Source organism: Lipotes vexillifer, unplaced genomic scaffold (genome assembly GCF_000442215.2).
Source record: "Lipotes vexillifer unplaced genomic scaffold, Lipotes_vexillifer_v1.1 scaffold394, whole genome shotgun sequence".
NCBI lineage: Eukaryota > Metazoa > Chordata > Mammalia > Artiodactyla > Lipotidae > Lipotes > Lipotes vexillifer.
Window position 1 is genome coordinate 1621032 of NW_006791731.1, and position 17420 is coordinate 1638451.

The 17420-nt window shown below is 58.6% G+C and overlaps 1 protein-coding gene across 1 annotated transcript in view; it reads right to left on the reverse strand.

The window, feature by feature from the left end:
- Positions 1-15047: 15047 nt before the first annotated feature.
- Positions 15048-17420, reverse strand: part of ADGRB1 (adhesion G protein-coupled receptor B1) — a 73610-nt gene continuing 71237 nt past the window's right edge. Inside the window, exons 29-32 of the mRNA XM_007464624.1 lie at positions 17263-17420; positions 16081-16116; positions 15791-15898; positions 15048-15245 (exon numbers count right to left, since the gene is read on the reverse strand). Of these exons, the coding sequence (XP_007464686.1) occupies positions 15048-15245; positions 15791-15898; positions 16081-16116; positions 17263-17420 (500 nt within the window). The remainder of the gene's footprint in view (positions 15246-15790; positions 15899-16080; positions 16117-17262) is intronic.

Sequence of the window (17420 nt, forward strand, 5' to 3'; positions counted from 1 at the left end):
CTTGGGCGCCCGTCCCCTGGACCTTGAGAGAGGCCGTCGGGGTTGGGAAGGAAGTCTCCGTGGCCAGGGCACCACTAGCCTCTCTGGAATCTTCCTGTGAATCGGAACAGGATACCCGCGGGGCTTGGGGAGCGCAGACTGTCATGGGGGCACCACTTGCACCCTCGCGAGCACAGCTGCGAGTGGGGTGCTTGCTGGGCCCGGGGCCTCAGGCAGGGCCGGGGGGCACGTGGGCCCCCGCCCGATGCCGACCCCATCTCTCCTCCCCGCCGGGTGGAAAACAACGTCAGCAGTTACCACCAGTTTCTCATGCAGGCGCTGGTGCGCCTGGACAGCCCCGACAGGCACCTGAGGCTCACGGCCATGCAGTCCATCGGCAGGTGTCGGCCATCACCCCGCCTACGTGGCAGCCACATTTCTGGGCCCTGGGGTCCACTCCGGAGGGCAGTCCTGTCAGCCAGGCACCAGCCTCGTGTCCGTGCCCGGCTCGCCTGCCGTGGCACCATGCCTCCACCCTCCCTCCCTGCGGGGGGGATCCTGCAGGCCGGCTTCACCCACCTCTGCTTCTGTCGGAAGAAGGGCGACGTGGACCCTCGAGAAACGTAAGCACGGGGCCACCCTGAGCCGGGCTGGGGCCCCACACGGGGCCTCTCGTCCGATGCTGGGGGGCCTCCGCTGGCTTGTGTCCAGCCTCAGCCCCACCCACGGGCAGGCCATCATCTTGTCCCTGAGAGCCGCTTCCAGGACAGGCTGTGACCATCCCCCGACACACACACCCGACGTGGGCCCGGGGACAGGCCGTGACTCCCTCATGGACCCCTGAGACGGAGCCCCCCGGGAAGGGCAGTGTCTGCACAGACCAAGGTTTCCAGGGCAGGGTCCTGTCCCCTCCACCCATGCCTGCCCTCGGCACCACAGCAGGCCGCGCTGCGGCTGGAGTGGCCGTGCAGCTGGGCAGCTGGGTCTCCACTGCAGACTTCGAGATGCTCAGGCAGGACCCAGGCTCCGTGAGCCGTAAATTCCACAAGAGCTTCTTTGAAGACATCGTTGAACCGTCCCAGTATGTGCTGATCTTCCGAGTCCGCTTCGAAGACATCGTTGAACCGCCCCAGTATGTGCTGATCTTCCGAGTCCGCGGCTGCCGAGGGCTGCGGTACATTTCGTTGTGTTGCGTTGTGTTTTTTGGTTCGGTATTAAGTGTGACAAATTCCCTCCGGCCTCCCTGGGCTCTTCCCCCAAGCCATCCTGCTGCCCCTTCCTCAGCCAGGCCCTGGCGGCCTCCCCTCCAGACCCAGACACTAACTGGCCCTGGGGCCCAAAGAGCCTTGCGACACAGGGTCCTCAGCAGCTTGGCTGGGTGTTTTCTTTGGTCGCACGAGCCAGGGACTCACCCACGGGCACTGGGCCCAGAGCCTTGGGGGTCATCCTTGGCACCCACTCCCCGCCCCTCCCCGGCCTTTCCAGATCCAGGGGTGCTTTCTCCCAACTGCTAGAATCATCCCACATGCTTCACCTTGGTCCAGGGCCACGAGCCTCCCGCCCTGCGCCCACGCATTTCTAAATGCTCATCCCACCCCACGCCTGTCCTGCCCTCAGGATCCTATTTGACTCTGGATCGTGGCCCTGGGACCCTTGGCGATCTGGGCCCCGACTTCCACTGGCTTCTGGCCAGGGGTCTTCTCCCTGCCTCCCCAGTGCCCAGTGGGCAGTGCCCGGCCCTTTCCAGAGCGGTCCTGCCGCCCGACCTAGACTCCGTCACTGCCAGTTCGTTGTCTCCTCCTGCCCCAGGCTCAGGTGGGGGCCCTCGAGCAGTGCCCCACGGCCCCCGAGCTCCCCGTGGCTGGTCTGGGGATGGCATCTATAGCTGCTCCGAAAGCTCCTGGCCCGAGGTCATCCCTCAGTGAACGCGAATCCAATGAACGAGTGAAGACAGTGCCCGGGACGCGGTTCCTGTCTGCACGGGGCACCACAGGCCCTTTTGGGGAGAAGTTCAGACGTGCGCTGGACAGCTGTGGGGGACGGACCGTGTCGAGGCCCTGGCATCCCCAGAGACTTCCACATGCAGCCAGGGCAGGGAGGGAGCTCGGTGGGAAGGGCCTGCTGTCCCCGGCCTGGACGAGGTCCACATTGAGGGACAGGGGCGCTGGAAGGCGCTGAGCTGGGAGCCCGTCTGGGCAGAAGGTGCTGCTTGAAGGGAGGTGAGAGTGGACTGTGGGAGGACGGCTGGAAGGGCGGGCCGGGGCCAGGTTGGCAGCTGAGGATGCCCGCCTGGGGGGTCTGGACCTGCGCCTGCCGAGGATGTGGGCCCGCGCGGGCGCTGGGCAGGAGAAAATCCCCCCACAGCCCTCCCCCGACGGAGGCCAGAGCGCTCCTCCTAACAGCGCTGGCCCTTGGGTGCTCGGCCGGCCCCACTGCGGCATCCAAGCTCCGTGTGAAGGTGGTGCTGAGCAGGGGCAGCAGTGTACCTGGCCGGGCAGCAGGAGCAGAGGGCAGCAGGTGTGGGCCTGGCGAGGGAGCTGTGGCGAGGTGCCTGAGCATCAGTGCACCCGGGCCCCAAGGAGGAGCAGGCCGGCCCCGCGTCTGAGGAGCTCCTGCCTGTCAGGGTTGCACAGAGGAGAGCAGCCCAGCGGGGACCCTGCCTGAGGCAGGAGGATCGGGGCGGCCCGGGGCCCCGGGAGCCACGAATGGACGCACCTTCAGGCAGATGGGGGCGGGCTGTGCGGAGCGCTCCCGAGGCTGGGGATGAGGAAGGCGGAAGGGCTGAGCTCTTCCCGGGGTCACTTTGGGCTCAGCAGGTGGGGACAGAAGTTTCCCACCTCCGTGGAGCACAGACTAGATGCTCTGAAGATGCCACCCACCAAAATACAGCCAGATCTTGGATAAAGCACAATAACTGCACTTTTTAATGTATTGCTGCCTCTCAAAAACACTGGTGTGGACAAGTGGAGAGCAATCTGACCCCTGGACCAAACTAAGAATACACATATCTGATAACCCAGGGATCCCACTTCCGAGTTTACATAACAAAGCAATCCCTGTCCAAGTCCAAAAGGGGCTCGTTGTGAGGATATATGGCACAGTAGTGCTGGTGATGGTGAAGCGTTTGAGAAGTGGACAGACGGAACACAGGGAAAGCTTGCCACGTAGATCCCGCCCGAGACAGTAAGAAATAGTACACGAGAACCAGCTCTGATCTGGGCAAGAGGGAGTGAGCACACTCCACACTGCTGTCCTGTGAATGCAGCTAAAATTCCTGGACCACGTGCATGGAGCAGCTCTCTGAGGACTTTGAAAAGTAAATACCAGCATGTGGATTGTGGAACTCAAAGTACCGCTGAACTGGTGATAAATGTCCTGTTTTATCCTCTGGTATTTTCCAGACCTGGATGCGTTCACCAGGTGTAGACAGAAAGAGCTTCAAGAGAAACCCTCGAGGTCTGGTCCAAAGAGCTGGAAATTGGGTTCCTACGTGGCAGGGGAAGAGGCGGGGACGCCTTAGGCTTTTGTTTGTTTTCTGTTCTCTGCCCCAGGCCCCAGAAAATCTGCAATGAGGCAGTGGTTGTGACCGAGCCTCTGGCAGTACAGGCACCTAAAACCGAGTGTGGGGAGAGAGGGCCCATTGCTTTTATGTTTTGCTCTTTCTATTGTCTTGGCACTTGGCGTGGGAGAAAGAACCACGTGCAGAAGGTGCACAGCAGGGCGGGAAAAGCTACAAGCCCAACTTTCTAACCAGAAGGCCGGGATGGGGGTAGGGGGTCCCCTAAGAGCCAGAAAGTATAGGGAAATCACACAGAGGGTGGAGTTCAGGGGAACAACCACACGAAGTTGCATGTGCACCCTTGGGCTCCCCCGATCTCACTATGTTTGCATCCGACCCTAAACAACATACCATAGCCTTTCAGAATTGATCTAAAGGGTAGACCACTGCTCAGGTCCCAGACTTGCCAGTGGGTGATGCATACATAAGACACACCTGAATAGCTCTGGAAACCTCTCTGACCTGAAAGTGGGACCACAGCTCACAGAAAGTGGGACCGGCAGCTGATTGCCTACAGAAACAAACCCCCAAATCAACATTCTTCATGGAATCTGAACAAGACCCAGAGTCTCACAACCAAATATTTACAATGTCCAGGATGCAGTCCAAAATTGCTAGGCATATGAAAAACCAAGAGAATCTCAACTGCAAGAGAAAAGGCGTTCAACAGATACCAACTAAGAGATGACACGGACGTTGAAATTGTCAAAGACTTTAAAGCAACTGTTGTAACCATGATCTAAAAAGCAGTGCCGTGAACAGAAACCGAGAACAGAGAAATGGAAGACAGACGAGAGTAAAATGCCAAGACTGTGGTATTGGCGAAAGAATCCACACATGGGTCAATAGAACAGAACGGCGGGCCCAGAAACAGACCCACCCAATTACAGTCAGCTGATATTTGATAGAGGGGAAAAGTCAGTTCAACAGAAAAATTATAGTCTTTTCAATAAATTGTGCTGGAACAATTGGACATCCATAGCAAAAGAAAGAAAAAAAAGAATCCAGATACAGCCATTCACAAAAGTGAACTCAAGTGGATCTTGGAGCTAAATGTAAAATACAAAACTGTAAAACTTCTAGAAGTTTACGTAGAGAAAATCTGGATGACCTTGGATGTGACAATGAGTTTTTAGAAAGAACACGAGAAGCACAATCCATGAAAGAAAAAATGATGTTAGAGTTGTTTTTAAAATAAAAAAATCCTGCTCTGCAAAAGATACTGCTGGAAGATTGAAGAGACCAGCCAGGGATTGGGAGAAAATACGGGCAAAACATATATCTGATGAAGAATGTTGTCCAAAATACACGAGGAACTCAAACTCAACAATGAGAAAACTGACGCTTCCGGGCCCCACTTGTGTGAAGGTTATGAGTGTCTCCCTCTAGACCCCACCCCAGTCCTACTGTCTGCGAGAGTTATACGTTGTCAAAACTCATCAAATCCCTAAAATGGGTGAAGCTTCTTATATATACATTGTACCTCAACAAAGTTGAATCAAAAATGTAAAATTCAAGGATATACGTCAACATTAGTTATTATGCACAGAGAATGCCGTTATGTACAGCTTCATGTAATCTGTGCTTCATGTTTGGCAGGATTTTTTATTAAAAGAAACTATGTCAAGAAAAAAAAGAAAAAGAAATAACAGATCAGATGCACACATAGCAACCCAGATGGATCTTTAAGAAAAAAAGTGCTTAGTGGAAAAAAAGTAAAAAACAGAATGAGATATATAATTTAAATAAATTTAAAATATATACCCTTGGTCATTGTACTGTGGTTATAGGAGATGCTCACATCAGACGAAGCTTGCAAAGGGTGTAACTATCTCTGCAACTCTTCTTTTTTTTTTTTTAAAGAAGAATACTTTTTAATATTAATTAATTTATTTATTTGGCTGCGTTGGGTCTTCGTTGCTGCGTGCGGGCTTTCTCTAGTTGCGGAGAGCGGGGGCTACTCTTCGTTGTGGTGTGTGGGCTTCTCATCGTGGTGGCTTCTCTTGTTGCGGAGCACGGGCTCTAGGCACGTGGGCTTTAGTAGTTGTGGCGCTTGGGCTCAGTAGCTGTGGCCCATGGGTTTTGTTGTTCCACAGCATGTGGGATCTTCCCGGACCAGGGCTCGAACCTGTGTCCCCTGCGTTGGCAGGCGGATTCTAAACCACTGCACCACCAGGGAAGTCCTATCTCTGCAACTCTTCTGTAAGCTAAGATTATTTCAGAATAAAAAACTTTCAGAAAACACTTCTTTTTTTTCCCCAAGAGCACTTACAAACCAAAAAAGGCACATTAACTAAATTAGGATAGTTGCTTATAGGTTGGTGGGAGGATTACGGGGATAAAAGAGAATAAATAAACACGTAAATAAGCCAGAATGGGACACGCGTGGGCCAATGGTGATAACGTGCCAGACTTCAATCCTCTACTTGTGGAAGGAAGAGAGAGCGTTTACCGTCAACAGACTGAAGGACTCGGAAAAATGTACCTTCAGGAAGAAGGAAGGAGGCATGAAATGTATCAATAAGTGACGTGCTGTGACACGGTGATTTATAGTAAGAAACATATATTTGGTCTTCCTCCTTTTCCTGGCACAGAGCTCCCCAAACCCTTGGAAATTACTAAGTGATGACAGCTTAAAGGAGTCTTTTGTATGCTAAAGAGGTAACTTTTGGACCACCAGAGGATGCGGCCGGTTTGCCAGGAGAACTAACCTTGGTATCACAGGGCTGGAACTTTCAATCCCACCCCCACCTCGGGAAGGGAGAGGGGCTGGAGACTGAATCTTCTGCCAAAGGCCAGAGAGTTCATCAGTCGTGTCTCTGTAATGAAGCCTCCACACAAACCCAAAAGGATGGGATTTGGAGAGCTTCCACGCTGGTGAACACGTGGAGATTTGAGAAGAGCAGGGTGTTGAGAGAGACCTTGAAAGCTCCAGGCCCTTTTCCCGTACTTTTCCTATGCATCTTCCATCTGGCTGTTCCTGAGCCTTTCCCTTTTATCACAAATCAGTGATCCAGCAAGTAAAATGTTTCTCTGAGTCCTGAGAGCTGCTCTAGCACGTTAATCAAACCCAAGGTGGGGGCCGTGGCAACCCTCAATCTGTAGCCGGTGGTCAGAAGCACAGGTGATGACCTGGACTTGAGACTGGTGTCTGAAGTGTGGGTTGGGGGGACAGCCTTGTGGGCCTGGGCCCTTAACCTGTGGGATCTGGTGCTATCCCAGACAGATGGTCAGAACTGAGTTGAATCAGGACACCCAGCTGGTGTCTGGAGCATAGCTTGTTGGTGGTGTGGGGAAAACCCCCCCCCCACTACGCACCCACAAATCGGAATTGGGTGCAGAACCCGGTTAAATGGTGAGCAAAGAAACTGTTACACTCATAAGTAAGTATAACCAAATGTTGCCTATTGTTTTACAAAGATGATAATAGTGTCTAACTGATGGCAGTAAAAAAAAAAATACAGGACGAAAATCATAGAAAATGTTACCACGTAAGCCCCAAGAAAATTATAAATGTTCTGAGGTCCTTGTACTGTATGAAAGGGGGTAATATATTGATAAATTTTAGTCCTTGTTAAGTTATATAACTGGTTAAATTTCAAAGGTAAGCTGAAAGGGAATAGAAAGAATCTGTACAGTTTACCGACCAATAAAAAAGTGGATTCAAACTAAATATTTTAAAAACGTAATCACTTCAAAAAAATCAAGAAAGAGGATTTTTTTAAAAAAAAGGTAGAGTGAGAGCAGGGCCAATATAGAGCACTAAAGAAGATGGGAAACCAGCCCAAAGAGGTCCGTGATTATAAAAAAATAAGTGAAACACAAAGCCCAGAGTTTGTGCTTTATAACTGAAAAACAAGAACAAAAGAAAAGAGAGCACGAAGGCACAATTCAAACAACTAGGGATGACAAAGGGGACCCAACTACAGACACGTCAGAAATCAAAAAGTAACGAGAATATTATGAGCAATTTAATTCCAATACATTTGAAAACTTAGTTGAATTTCTAAAAATACCTACCTTACCAAAAGTGACTCAGGAAGAACCAGAAAGCCTGAATAGTTCTGTGATTAAATGCTGATGAGCAGGACTAGTTAAGGGAGATGGAGAAGAGAGGGGGGGAGGGGGAGAGAGGGAGAGAGAGAGAGAGAGAGAGACAGGGAGAGAGAGTCAAGAGAGGCAAATCCCTGGTGTAAAGGGCAGGCAGGCGGGGTGGAGGGCGTCCAGGCACGGGGAGGGGTGCGGGGAGGGGTGTGGGGTGGGCAGGTAGAGTGAAGAGAAGCTGCTGTTGCCCTCTGGCCTGAGACCCGTGTCAGGACCAGGCTTGGGTGCAGGTGAAATGCACTTTCAGTTGTGCCCAGATGGCCAGCACGGTGTTGTCGCTCCCCTACCTGCTGGCCGGTCTTCTGTGAAGGCGGATGATAGGAGCAGCACGTGCCCCGCTGCCACCACTCCTCGGTCCCAACAGACGGTCCTGTGATGGCTCTGGTCCTCGCTGAGGTCCACCCGCTCCAGGAGCCTCTGCCAGGAGCCCTGCACCCACCGTCACCGCCCCTGCAGGCCTGGCGCACAGCAGGCACCGCATCGATGGGCCAGTGAGACCAGCGGAGCAATTTGCCTGGACTGAGGCTGCTTTGGCTTCGAATGTCCAGAGCAGCCCATGCCTTTGGCACGTGGTTCCATGCCACAGCCTGGACGCCGGCCTCTGCCTGTCCTGCCTCACTCTGCTGTCCCCCTCCTCTGGCACACGCCTGGAGGCAAGTAAAGGTGGTCTGGGGACCCTCCCCAGCAGGCTCCAGCGGGCCTGCTCCCCCAGGTCCTCTCAGGCCCCCACAGCTGTCGGGAGAGTGGACCCCGGGTGCCTGCTGGGGTTTGGGTTGGCCCCTGTCCTAAGGGGGACCGGACGCCCAGGCCAAAGCCTGATGCAAGATGCAGGACTCTGGAGAGACTCAGGACCAGGGAGGGGTAAGGTCGGGAAACTCCAGCGAGACTGGGCCGGGAGAGCGTCTGGCAGCCGAGGGCGGAGACTGCTGGGGGCTGGTGAGGGCTGGGGTGGGGCCCGGGTCTCAGGGTTTCTAGGGCTGGCCGAGCAGCAGTCCTGGACCCAGCATGTGACCCTGGCCACACCTCCCTCTTAGCCACTAGGTGGTGACCTGGGATGGGCCCCAGAAGGTTCCTCATTCCCCAGGGCCGGGGTCCAAGAGTGGACTTTCTGTCCTCCCAAGTGCTTGCACCCATCAGCGGGCCCCAAGCCTGTGTTCAGGCGGCCCACCTGGGTGTCCAGCTCCCGCCCCACTGCGCTGCGGGCTCAGCCTGTCCCGTCCTCCAGGAAGCCTTGGTGGCTCAAGTCCCTGTCCTGGCTGCCGCCGCCGGCTCTCAGGGTCCCATCACCAGCCGGCCTCCCCTTCGTCTCCACCGAAGAATCCCTCTCGGTCCCGCCTCTTTCCTGTCCTGGACCCCTGCCCCCCTGCCCCGCTCCAGCGCAGAGGCTGCCTTTAGGAGGGACTGGGGTGGAGTCTGTCAGCTGCTTCCCCTCTACGGGTTGGGGGACCCTTAGCCTGGGAAGCATCTAGAAGGACACAGGAGGTGAGGCGTGGGGCTGGCAGACGAGGACAACTGCGAGGGGACAGGGCCCCTGAGGTCACGGGCAGCTGAGACTTCCAGGCCACCCCCACCCGCCATCTGCCACCCAAGGCACGGAGGGAGGAGGAAGCTGTCGGGGCGCTGTCTTCTGCCTCAGGCTGACTCCCCTTGGGGCCGGGTCCACATGGTTCCCGGAAAGCATTCTGAGCAGCACCTCCTCCGCCTTCCTGGGCCGGCTGGGCCCTCCTCCCCCCGCGGCGGGCCGTCCCCATCCCCAGTCGGGGTCCCTGCTGGCTGGGAGGGCGGGCTCGGGCTGTGGGCGTGGGGAGGGGACAGGAGAGGGGCCCTCCTGCCCCCTGAGCTGGGGGGAGGGGTCTGAACTTGATGGTGCTAAGATTCCACAGTGTCAAGGCAGGTTTCCAGACCAGTCAATGAAGGTTCTGTGTTTTAAATTCCGGGAGCCAGTGCTTTTTCATCAAGGAGCGGTGCCCAGCCCGGGCAGGCTCTGGGCGTCCAGCCTGAGCCCGACTTCCAGGACCCCTGGGCCGCACCCCGCCCCAGGCCCGACCACCCTCTGGGAGAGCCCCGGGGCTGGCATCCCTGGGAGGAAGTCTCTGGAGCTGCACAGCTGGGAGCTGACGTGAGCAGTGCCAGCTGGGGGCTCGCTTCCGACTCTGCCGAGGCCTTATTTGGAGGCGCTTCCGCTCCGAGTGGGGCAGCGACTGGCACAGTCAAGAGTGTTCAGAGACACCCCTCCTCTCCTGGTTATTTTTAGGGCCCTGACAAAATAACTCGGGGAGCTGCTGCTACCCACGCGTGGAGAAGCATGGAGTCAGACTGTGGGCCTGGAGGGGTCTCAGCCACTCAGCCCTGCTCCCCACACCTGCGCTGCGGGGGAGAGCGGGCCTCTCTGAGCAGACCCGGCCAGGGGAACGGACGCCCCGGTGGGCAGGGGTGCAGCAAGCGGGGACGCATCGGAGGACGTCCTGCAGGGGCCAGACTCGCCCCCACCATCTCCTATGGGTCTGCAGGGAGGGGGCTGCGGAATCCCCACTGTGCAGGGCGTGAGAGACCTCCCGGGCCGCAGACAGCAGGTGGCAGAGCTGAATGTAGGCAGGGGGCCTTGTGAACCCGCACTTCCCTGACTGGTGCACTCTGAGGTCTGGGGGCAGCTCCAGGCAGGGCCTTGATGCCCTCCCCAGGGCCTGGGAGTGAGAGGATAATGCCTTGAGCCAGGACACTTGTTGGGGCCTGGGAAGGACGGCAGGCAGCTCAGGCCTCCAATTTTATGTTTATCAGAAAGGGCGGCCTGGTCACCTCCCAGGGCGGTAGGATGACCAAGATGTGGCACTTTCCGGGCTTCTTAAGTGGGACCCCAGCTGCCTTGTCACCTCGGGGTGTCACACAGAGAAGGTGCAGGGAGGTGGCAGCTCTCCCAGTCCTACATTCTCCGACACAGGGCCTGGTTTCAGGAGGTCACAGTGAGCTGGGGACGGATGGAGCAGGGCTGGGAAGGACACTCCCAGCTAGTGGAAGATTCTGGAACAAGTCCTGGAGCATGAAGCACACGGTGGATTTGCTGTGGGAAGCCTTGGGGGTTCTGTCTTTCCTCTTGAATGAGACCTAGAGGAGCCAGCAGAGGCTGTTGGCTGCCCTACTGGTGGTCACGGAGCAGCCCAGACGGCACTGAGTGACTGGTTGCCAGGCTGGGGGGGAGGGTGAGAACTGAGTGCATGTCATCTAATGGGGACACGAAGCTTTCCCACTGCGGCATGAATTTAGACCACAGGAAGGACTTCCCATCAGAGAGTGTGTTTGTGACTGCGTTGGGGCCAGGAGGTAGGCATGGAGAGGCGGGTGACCAGGCTCGGCCAGAAAATGTCTCTACCTGCCTGGAGGGAGGGCCGCCCCAGGGAAGGGTGGGGGACTTCTTGGGTCTCCCTCTGCTCCTGCACTGTTGGCGTTGGTGACACGAAAGGGAGTGAGCAGGTGGAAGCCAGGTGAGGAGCTGCCTCCCATCTCAGGAGTGTGGGTGCTGATGAAATGCCAGCACCTGGCAGCTGCCACTCCTGGTGGCTCCACCCCCAGGTGACTCAGAGGCTCTAGTCACTGTCCTTATGCATCCCTCCTTCCATATATCAACCCATTCACCCTCCACATGCTCCCAGTCTGTGGGCATTGGAGACAAGGTGACCTGGTGAGATCCTATTTTCAATCCCAGAAGCCTCACCATCAGCAACATAGATCATGGTGGCTGCCATCTTAGGCATAATCATCACCAAAATCACTCTCCAGCACCATCACTACTTCCATCTGCAGCTCCACCAGCACCAGCACCAGCACCAGCATCACGACCACCACCATCACCACCACCACCACCACCATCACCACCACCATCACCATCACCATCACCACCATCACCACCACCATCACCATCACCATCACCACCACCATCACCACCGTCACTATCACCACCATCATCACCACCACCACCACCACCACCATCACCACCACCACCATCACCACCATCACCACCACTACCACCATCAGCAGCATCACCACCACCATCATGACCACCAAGACCTGCAGCTCCATCCACAGAACTGTTACCACCACCCTGGGCTGCACATGTCCCTGCTCATCATGGTAACCACACCACACTCAGCACCCCCGCCTTGGGCATGGTGGTGCTGCTGATGGCAGATGAAGGGTAGCAGAGGACGTGTTCTCAGCTTCACCAGTGACAGGTGGCGTGGCTGCCCTTGGGTAATCTACCCGTTGAGGGGAGGATCCAGGACTTAGAGCCAGGAGAGCTGGGTTCAGACGCAGTCCCACCCTCACTACACGTGAAGCACCGGCAGCATCCCCTCGCCGCCATGAGTTTCAGCTTTTCTCATCTGCAGATCCATCAGGACCAATGCGCTTGTCCCGCGTCGGGAGCCCAGCAGTCTGAACAGCTGGATGAATACAACCTGCAGTGGTCCCTGCCCCAGCTTTGAGCACCTCACTGTCTCTGGCCCCAAATGCTGCCCAGCACAGGGCTCACCACCAGAAGGTGATCGAGGACCCGAGGCAGGGCACGAGGGTTTTGGCAAGTCTTGTGGGAACATCCCTGGCAGACTTCTTGCAGTGAGAGCAAGAGAGCAGACAGCAACTTCTGTGACTGGTCACCATGCCAGGCTGTCACAGAGCATTGAACTGCTGTGAACGTGGGGCCCAGGCAGAACAAAGTGTGTGGCCTGTCTCAGAAAGACACAGCCTTCTTGCAAAGAGGACCTAGGATGCAGGGGAAATTGGAGTCTGGTCACAGGATGATTCTGACCTGGTCACACCCTGAGCCCTGACCCTGGTCCCACTCTGAGCCCTGACCCTGGTCACATGCTGACCCTGACTTTTGTTCCATGCTGAGCCCTGACCCTGGTCACACTCTGAGCCTGACTTTTGTTCCACGCTGAGCCCTGACCCTGGTCACATGCTGACCCTGACTTTTGTTCCATGCTGAGCCCTGACCCTGGTCACACTCTGAGCCTGACTTTTGTTCCACGCTGAGCCCTGACCCTGGTCACATGCTGACCCTGACTTTTGTTCCATGCTGAGCCCTGACCCTGGTCACACTCTGAGCCTGACTTTTGTTCCACGCTGAGCCCTGACCCTGGTCACATGCTGACCCTGACTTTTGTTCCATGCTGAGCCCTGACCCTGGTCACACTCTGAGCCTGACTTTTGTTCCACGCTGAGCCCTGACCCTGGTCACATACTGACCCCTGAGCCTGGCCTCTCACTAAATCCTGAGCCTGGTCCCACGCCAAAGCCCTGACACCAGCGGTTCACACCACCTGAGTCACTCCTTTTGTAGGCAGGGAGTGTGTGGTTTGGGTGCATCTTGTCTTTTTTGTTTTTCTTTCAGTTTTTCTTTTGCATGTGGTGCTGGGCATGAACAGGGCAAAGGAGGTCAGGGAGCTGGCAAGACCTCGTGCTGGTCACTCCACAAGGACGGTGGTGAGCCCTCTGCAGAAAGCCAGCCTTCCAGACCCTGGCCTGGTGCTGTGCTACCTTAGCAGGGAGCGTCGCTGGGGGCTCGGGACATCGTCCACCTGGACCCTCTGCTCCTAGGTACCCTCTGGCTTCCTTCTGTAACAGCCAGAGGATGAGGAAGCCAGCACAGGCCACAGCCCTCATCTGAGTACCCCAGGCCAGATGGGCTTGGAATTTGGGACTCTCTGGGTTTAGAGCTAGTACAGCGCGTGTGTGAGATTTCACTGAACACCCCAGGGGGAACGTGCTGAAATGTGCATACGTGCATTTAGTGGTTCAAATGAGCTATAACGAGCTTCACTTTGGGTCAGGTCTTGCTGCCAAATCTCACCAATTTGGGCTTTTTGAAGTGTCGAGAATCGGACTCAGACACTATGTGCCCTCGTGAAGCGCTGGTTCCCGAGGGCTGGCCGCGTGTGACTGGAGGGCTTAGCATCACATCCTCCTGCCGCTGCTGCTGTGGCCACGCTTCCCTCCCTCGCTGTTGTCCACTCCTGTAGGCCACTTGTGGTCACTCACGGTCACGGTCGCTCAGCCCCTCCCAGGCATGTGTGGTCACCAGTGTCTCTCTCCATCCTCGGTCATTCGTGATCACCCACGGTCACTGCGGTCACTCACACAGGAGGCAGCACCCAGCAAGCCCCTCCCCCATCCCATCTCCACCTGCTGGTGAGGACTCTGGATGGGGGGTGGGTCACAGGCGCATCCACGCCCGCCCCGTGAGATAGCTGAGCCCTGAATGGGGAGATCAAGGCCGCCATGGGAACCCCGTGCCAGGCAGTGCCCCCGGCCTTTCTGCTGGGCCTGCCATCGGTTTCATCTTGGATCACACGGTTGGGGGCCCATAATCTCGGGGTGCTGGGCCTCCAAATGGCCCGCCTGCACACCTCCTCTTTGGACAGGCGGCCTCTGTCTGTTGCCTCTCGGGGCCCAGGGGTTCTGTCTGGCGGCTGAGGCCCTGGGGCTTCCCGGGGTGGGGTGCACAGCCTGAGGGGAGGGGATCTGCATAGCCGCCCTCCACCCCCCAGCCTGGCAGTTCCCCAGCCAGCTCCCTGCGGCAGCTCCGGCTGCCCCCTGCTGGAAGCACGGAGGAGATGCGGGACCCCGCACATGCACTCTCTGGGCGAGGATTTCAGAGCTCAGGCTCAGAAACGGGCCTGACCGCAGGCGGGCCGCGGTGCCCACTAGGCCTCCCCAGCCCCCCCGGACCCAGGGACCGAGGTCAGCAAAGACCACCCCCAGCCCGCCAGGGTGCTGGCTTGTGTGCTGCACAGAGGAGGGCCACACAGTGAGGACGTGGGTTTTTAATTCTTTTTATTGAAGAAAAGAAAAGGAGAGAAAAAATAGATTCCCCACCCCTGCTTCTTCCCGGAGTGGGCTTCTGGTCCTGCCCCTGGGGTGGTGTAGGTGGGAGGGCTGTGCTCTCCGCCTGGGTCTGGGGAGGGGCCCCTGGGCCCTGGAAGGGTGCGGGGGTGCTGGCTGCTTCCCGAGGGGTGGGGGGTTCTAAAAAACGGTGCCAGGCTGGCCAGGCCAAGCAGGCTGGTCCTCTGCTGCAGCAGCTCAGGTGGGCATCCCAGGGATGCTGGCCACACCCGGCCTGGCCATTGTCCACGGCGGCCTGCCCGCCCGCCGGGGCTGGGCCGGAGGAGGGCAGAGTCTGAGGCACCTTCGGGCCTCTGGAGCCCTGTGCCCACCGGGGCCGCCACCTCCTGTCCCGTCTGGCTCTGGTCCCAGCACTGCGGGCCTCTGCCTGGCCGCCGTCCGAGCGCCCTGAGGCCGGGGCGCGGGCCTTGCCCGCCGCCCATGAGCGTGTCTGTGCCCGTCCTGTGGTAGAAGCGGGCAGAGCAGCATCCCTCCTCCGTGGCCCGGTGCGTGGCCGCCGCCCGCCCACTCAGACCTCGGTCTGGAGGTCGATGATGTCCTGACCCACCAGCGGGATGGTGGCGCCCGACTTCTCCCACTCCACGCTCCGCAGCTCTAGCGGCGACGGCGGCAGCGGCTCCAGCTCTTTCTTCACCCACGCGGGTGGCCCGTGCGCTTTTCGGAGGCTCTCCCAGGGCCGCTTGTTGGGCGTCTGCTGCTTTTCTGGCTGCTGGCCGGCGGGCAGTGGAAGGGGTGAGGGCCCCGACGTAGAGACACAGAGCAGGACAGACGGGGAGTGGAGAAAAGAAGGCGGATAGTGAGGAAGGGACCAGACAGGTAGGTGCGGGCGGCAAGGAGACCCCGGCACAGACGGGTGAGCGCGGGCGCAGAGCCTTTACTGGACCGCGTGAGGGTTGCGACCCCTGCCGTTGGGTGAGTCGGGCTGGCCTGCAGGGAAGGGCAGCTGGAGGCCGCTTCCCACCCAGCACCCCTCGCTTGGCTCTGAGTCCAGCTTACCCAGGCTCCCCCAGCCCAGCCACAACCCAGCTTCTAGATGGCCCCTGGGACAGACCCATCCACCTGCCCTGTCCCTCTAGGGTCCAGCATGGGCTGGGTCAGGCCAGTCCTTGGGAAAGGTTGAGTGAAGGAACAAATGAATGAACGGAATAGGGCCGGAGGAAGGAGAGAAGAGCTTACCTAAGGGCTGTCCCACAGCCCCGCCCAGGCTCCGCCCCTGAGACCCCGCCCCGCCCCCAGCCCCGCCCTCCAGACCTTGCTGTCCGGGCCCAGCGGCGCATCCTTGTCCTTCTCCACGTGCTGCAACTTCCGGTTCAGGTCCTGGAACATGTCCTGGTGCCGCTTCCGGGTGTGCATGATCTTCTGCAGTGGGGGGAGGAGCGGCGGTCCTGAGCCGGGAGAGGGGCTGCCCTGCCCCGCCCCCGCCCAGCGTCGGCTCCTGGGGACTGGCCTCCCGGTCAGGGCAGGGTCCTCCTCCCCAGCCCCTCCCTGCCTGTTGGAAGGCCTGGGCCCAGGTAACTGGGACAGGGGACGCCAGGGCCCACCTCAAAGTCCAGTTCCGCATAGCGCGATTTCCGCCTCTGTGGGGAGAAGGGGTTTGTGCACGTTCGCAAGCAGTTCCCCCAAATCCCCGAGACCACAAGCTCCTGCCTGAGGATGAGGGAGGCCAGGGACCCCCTCACCCCTGCCCACCCTTGGTCCTGGCAGACACACCTCTGACTACACTGAAGCTGTCGGGCTCAGTGCCCAAGCCCCCTGTAGGCCAACCCTGCCTGGAGACACTGGGAGCCCAGCCGGGGGCCCTGGAGGAAGAGGGTGGATAGAAAAAAGGGCCACTGGACGTAAGGAAACAGAAGCCCAAGGACCCAGAAGGCAGGGGCACCCTGTAGGCGAGCCCTCACCCACCTTCTGTGCCACCCTGAGGCCAGTGCCAGGGCTGGGCAAGGGTGTCCAGCTCAGGCGGCCCAGGACACGCTCCCAGGCACAAGGAGACCTGGACGCAGGGCCGTGGCACTGCTGGCCGGCCACAGAGCTGGCACCCGGGGCTGCATTCACCAGAGGCCATGAGCCGGGAAGTGGGAGCCCAGCCTGGGGAGGGTGGGGCTCCCCGAGGGTGCTGGGCCTGGCTGTTCCCCACCCCTGCCATCTCTGAGCCCCTGTCCTACAGGCTGAGCAGGGCTCGGGGGTCAACTGCAGGTTTTAGGTTGGTCTAAGAGAGCCTTGCTGCTGCTGAGGCCCAACCACGGAAGGAACTAGACTCAGGCCGCCTCGAGCCTAGCTCAGTGTCCAGGCCGAAAGCTCGAGCCCTTAAGTGACGGGTGAGACCACCACCGAGGGCGACCGCCTGACAAGTGGCCATTTCAGCACAGGCGCAAGCTGCCAGTCATGGTGGCCCAGCAGGCCTGGTGGTGCGGGGGAGTGTGGCTGGAGGACAGGTAGATGCTGCCCCCTCCAGGCAGAGCCCTGCCACTGGCCCGCAGGGGAAGGGGAAGGGGAAGGGGAAGGGAAGGGAAGGGGAAGGGAAGGCAAGCCCTTCCCTACGTAGGCCTCAGGTTCCCTTCCTGCCAACAGGACTCATTCCAACAGGGGTGATGCCGGCCCCCGGGGCTTCCCAGGCCTGGGCTCTTGAGGCTGGCTGCCAGCCCCACCTGTGGAGCCACCGCCCAAACCCACAGTGCCCACAACGCACCTGTCCCTTGTCCACTAGCCCCCAAGGCTGCCCTTACCTCCAGGGAGCTCGCGGACAAGGTGGAGACGTTCTCATTCTTCGCCCCGGCCCCCGTGCTGGGCCCCGGGTGGGCAGCGGGCTCCCCGGGCTCCCCTAGGCTGGGGGGCGCCGACTCCAGGGTGGGGGGCGGGGGCAGGGGCTGCTGAGGGGGCGGGG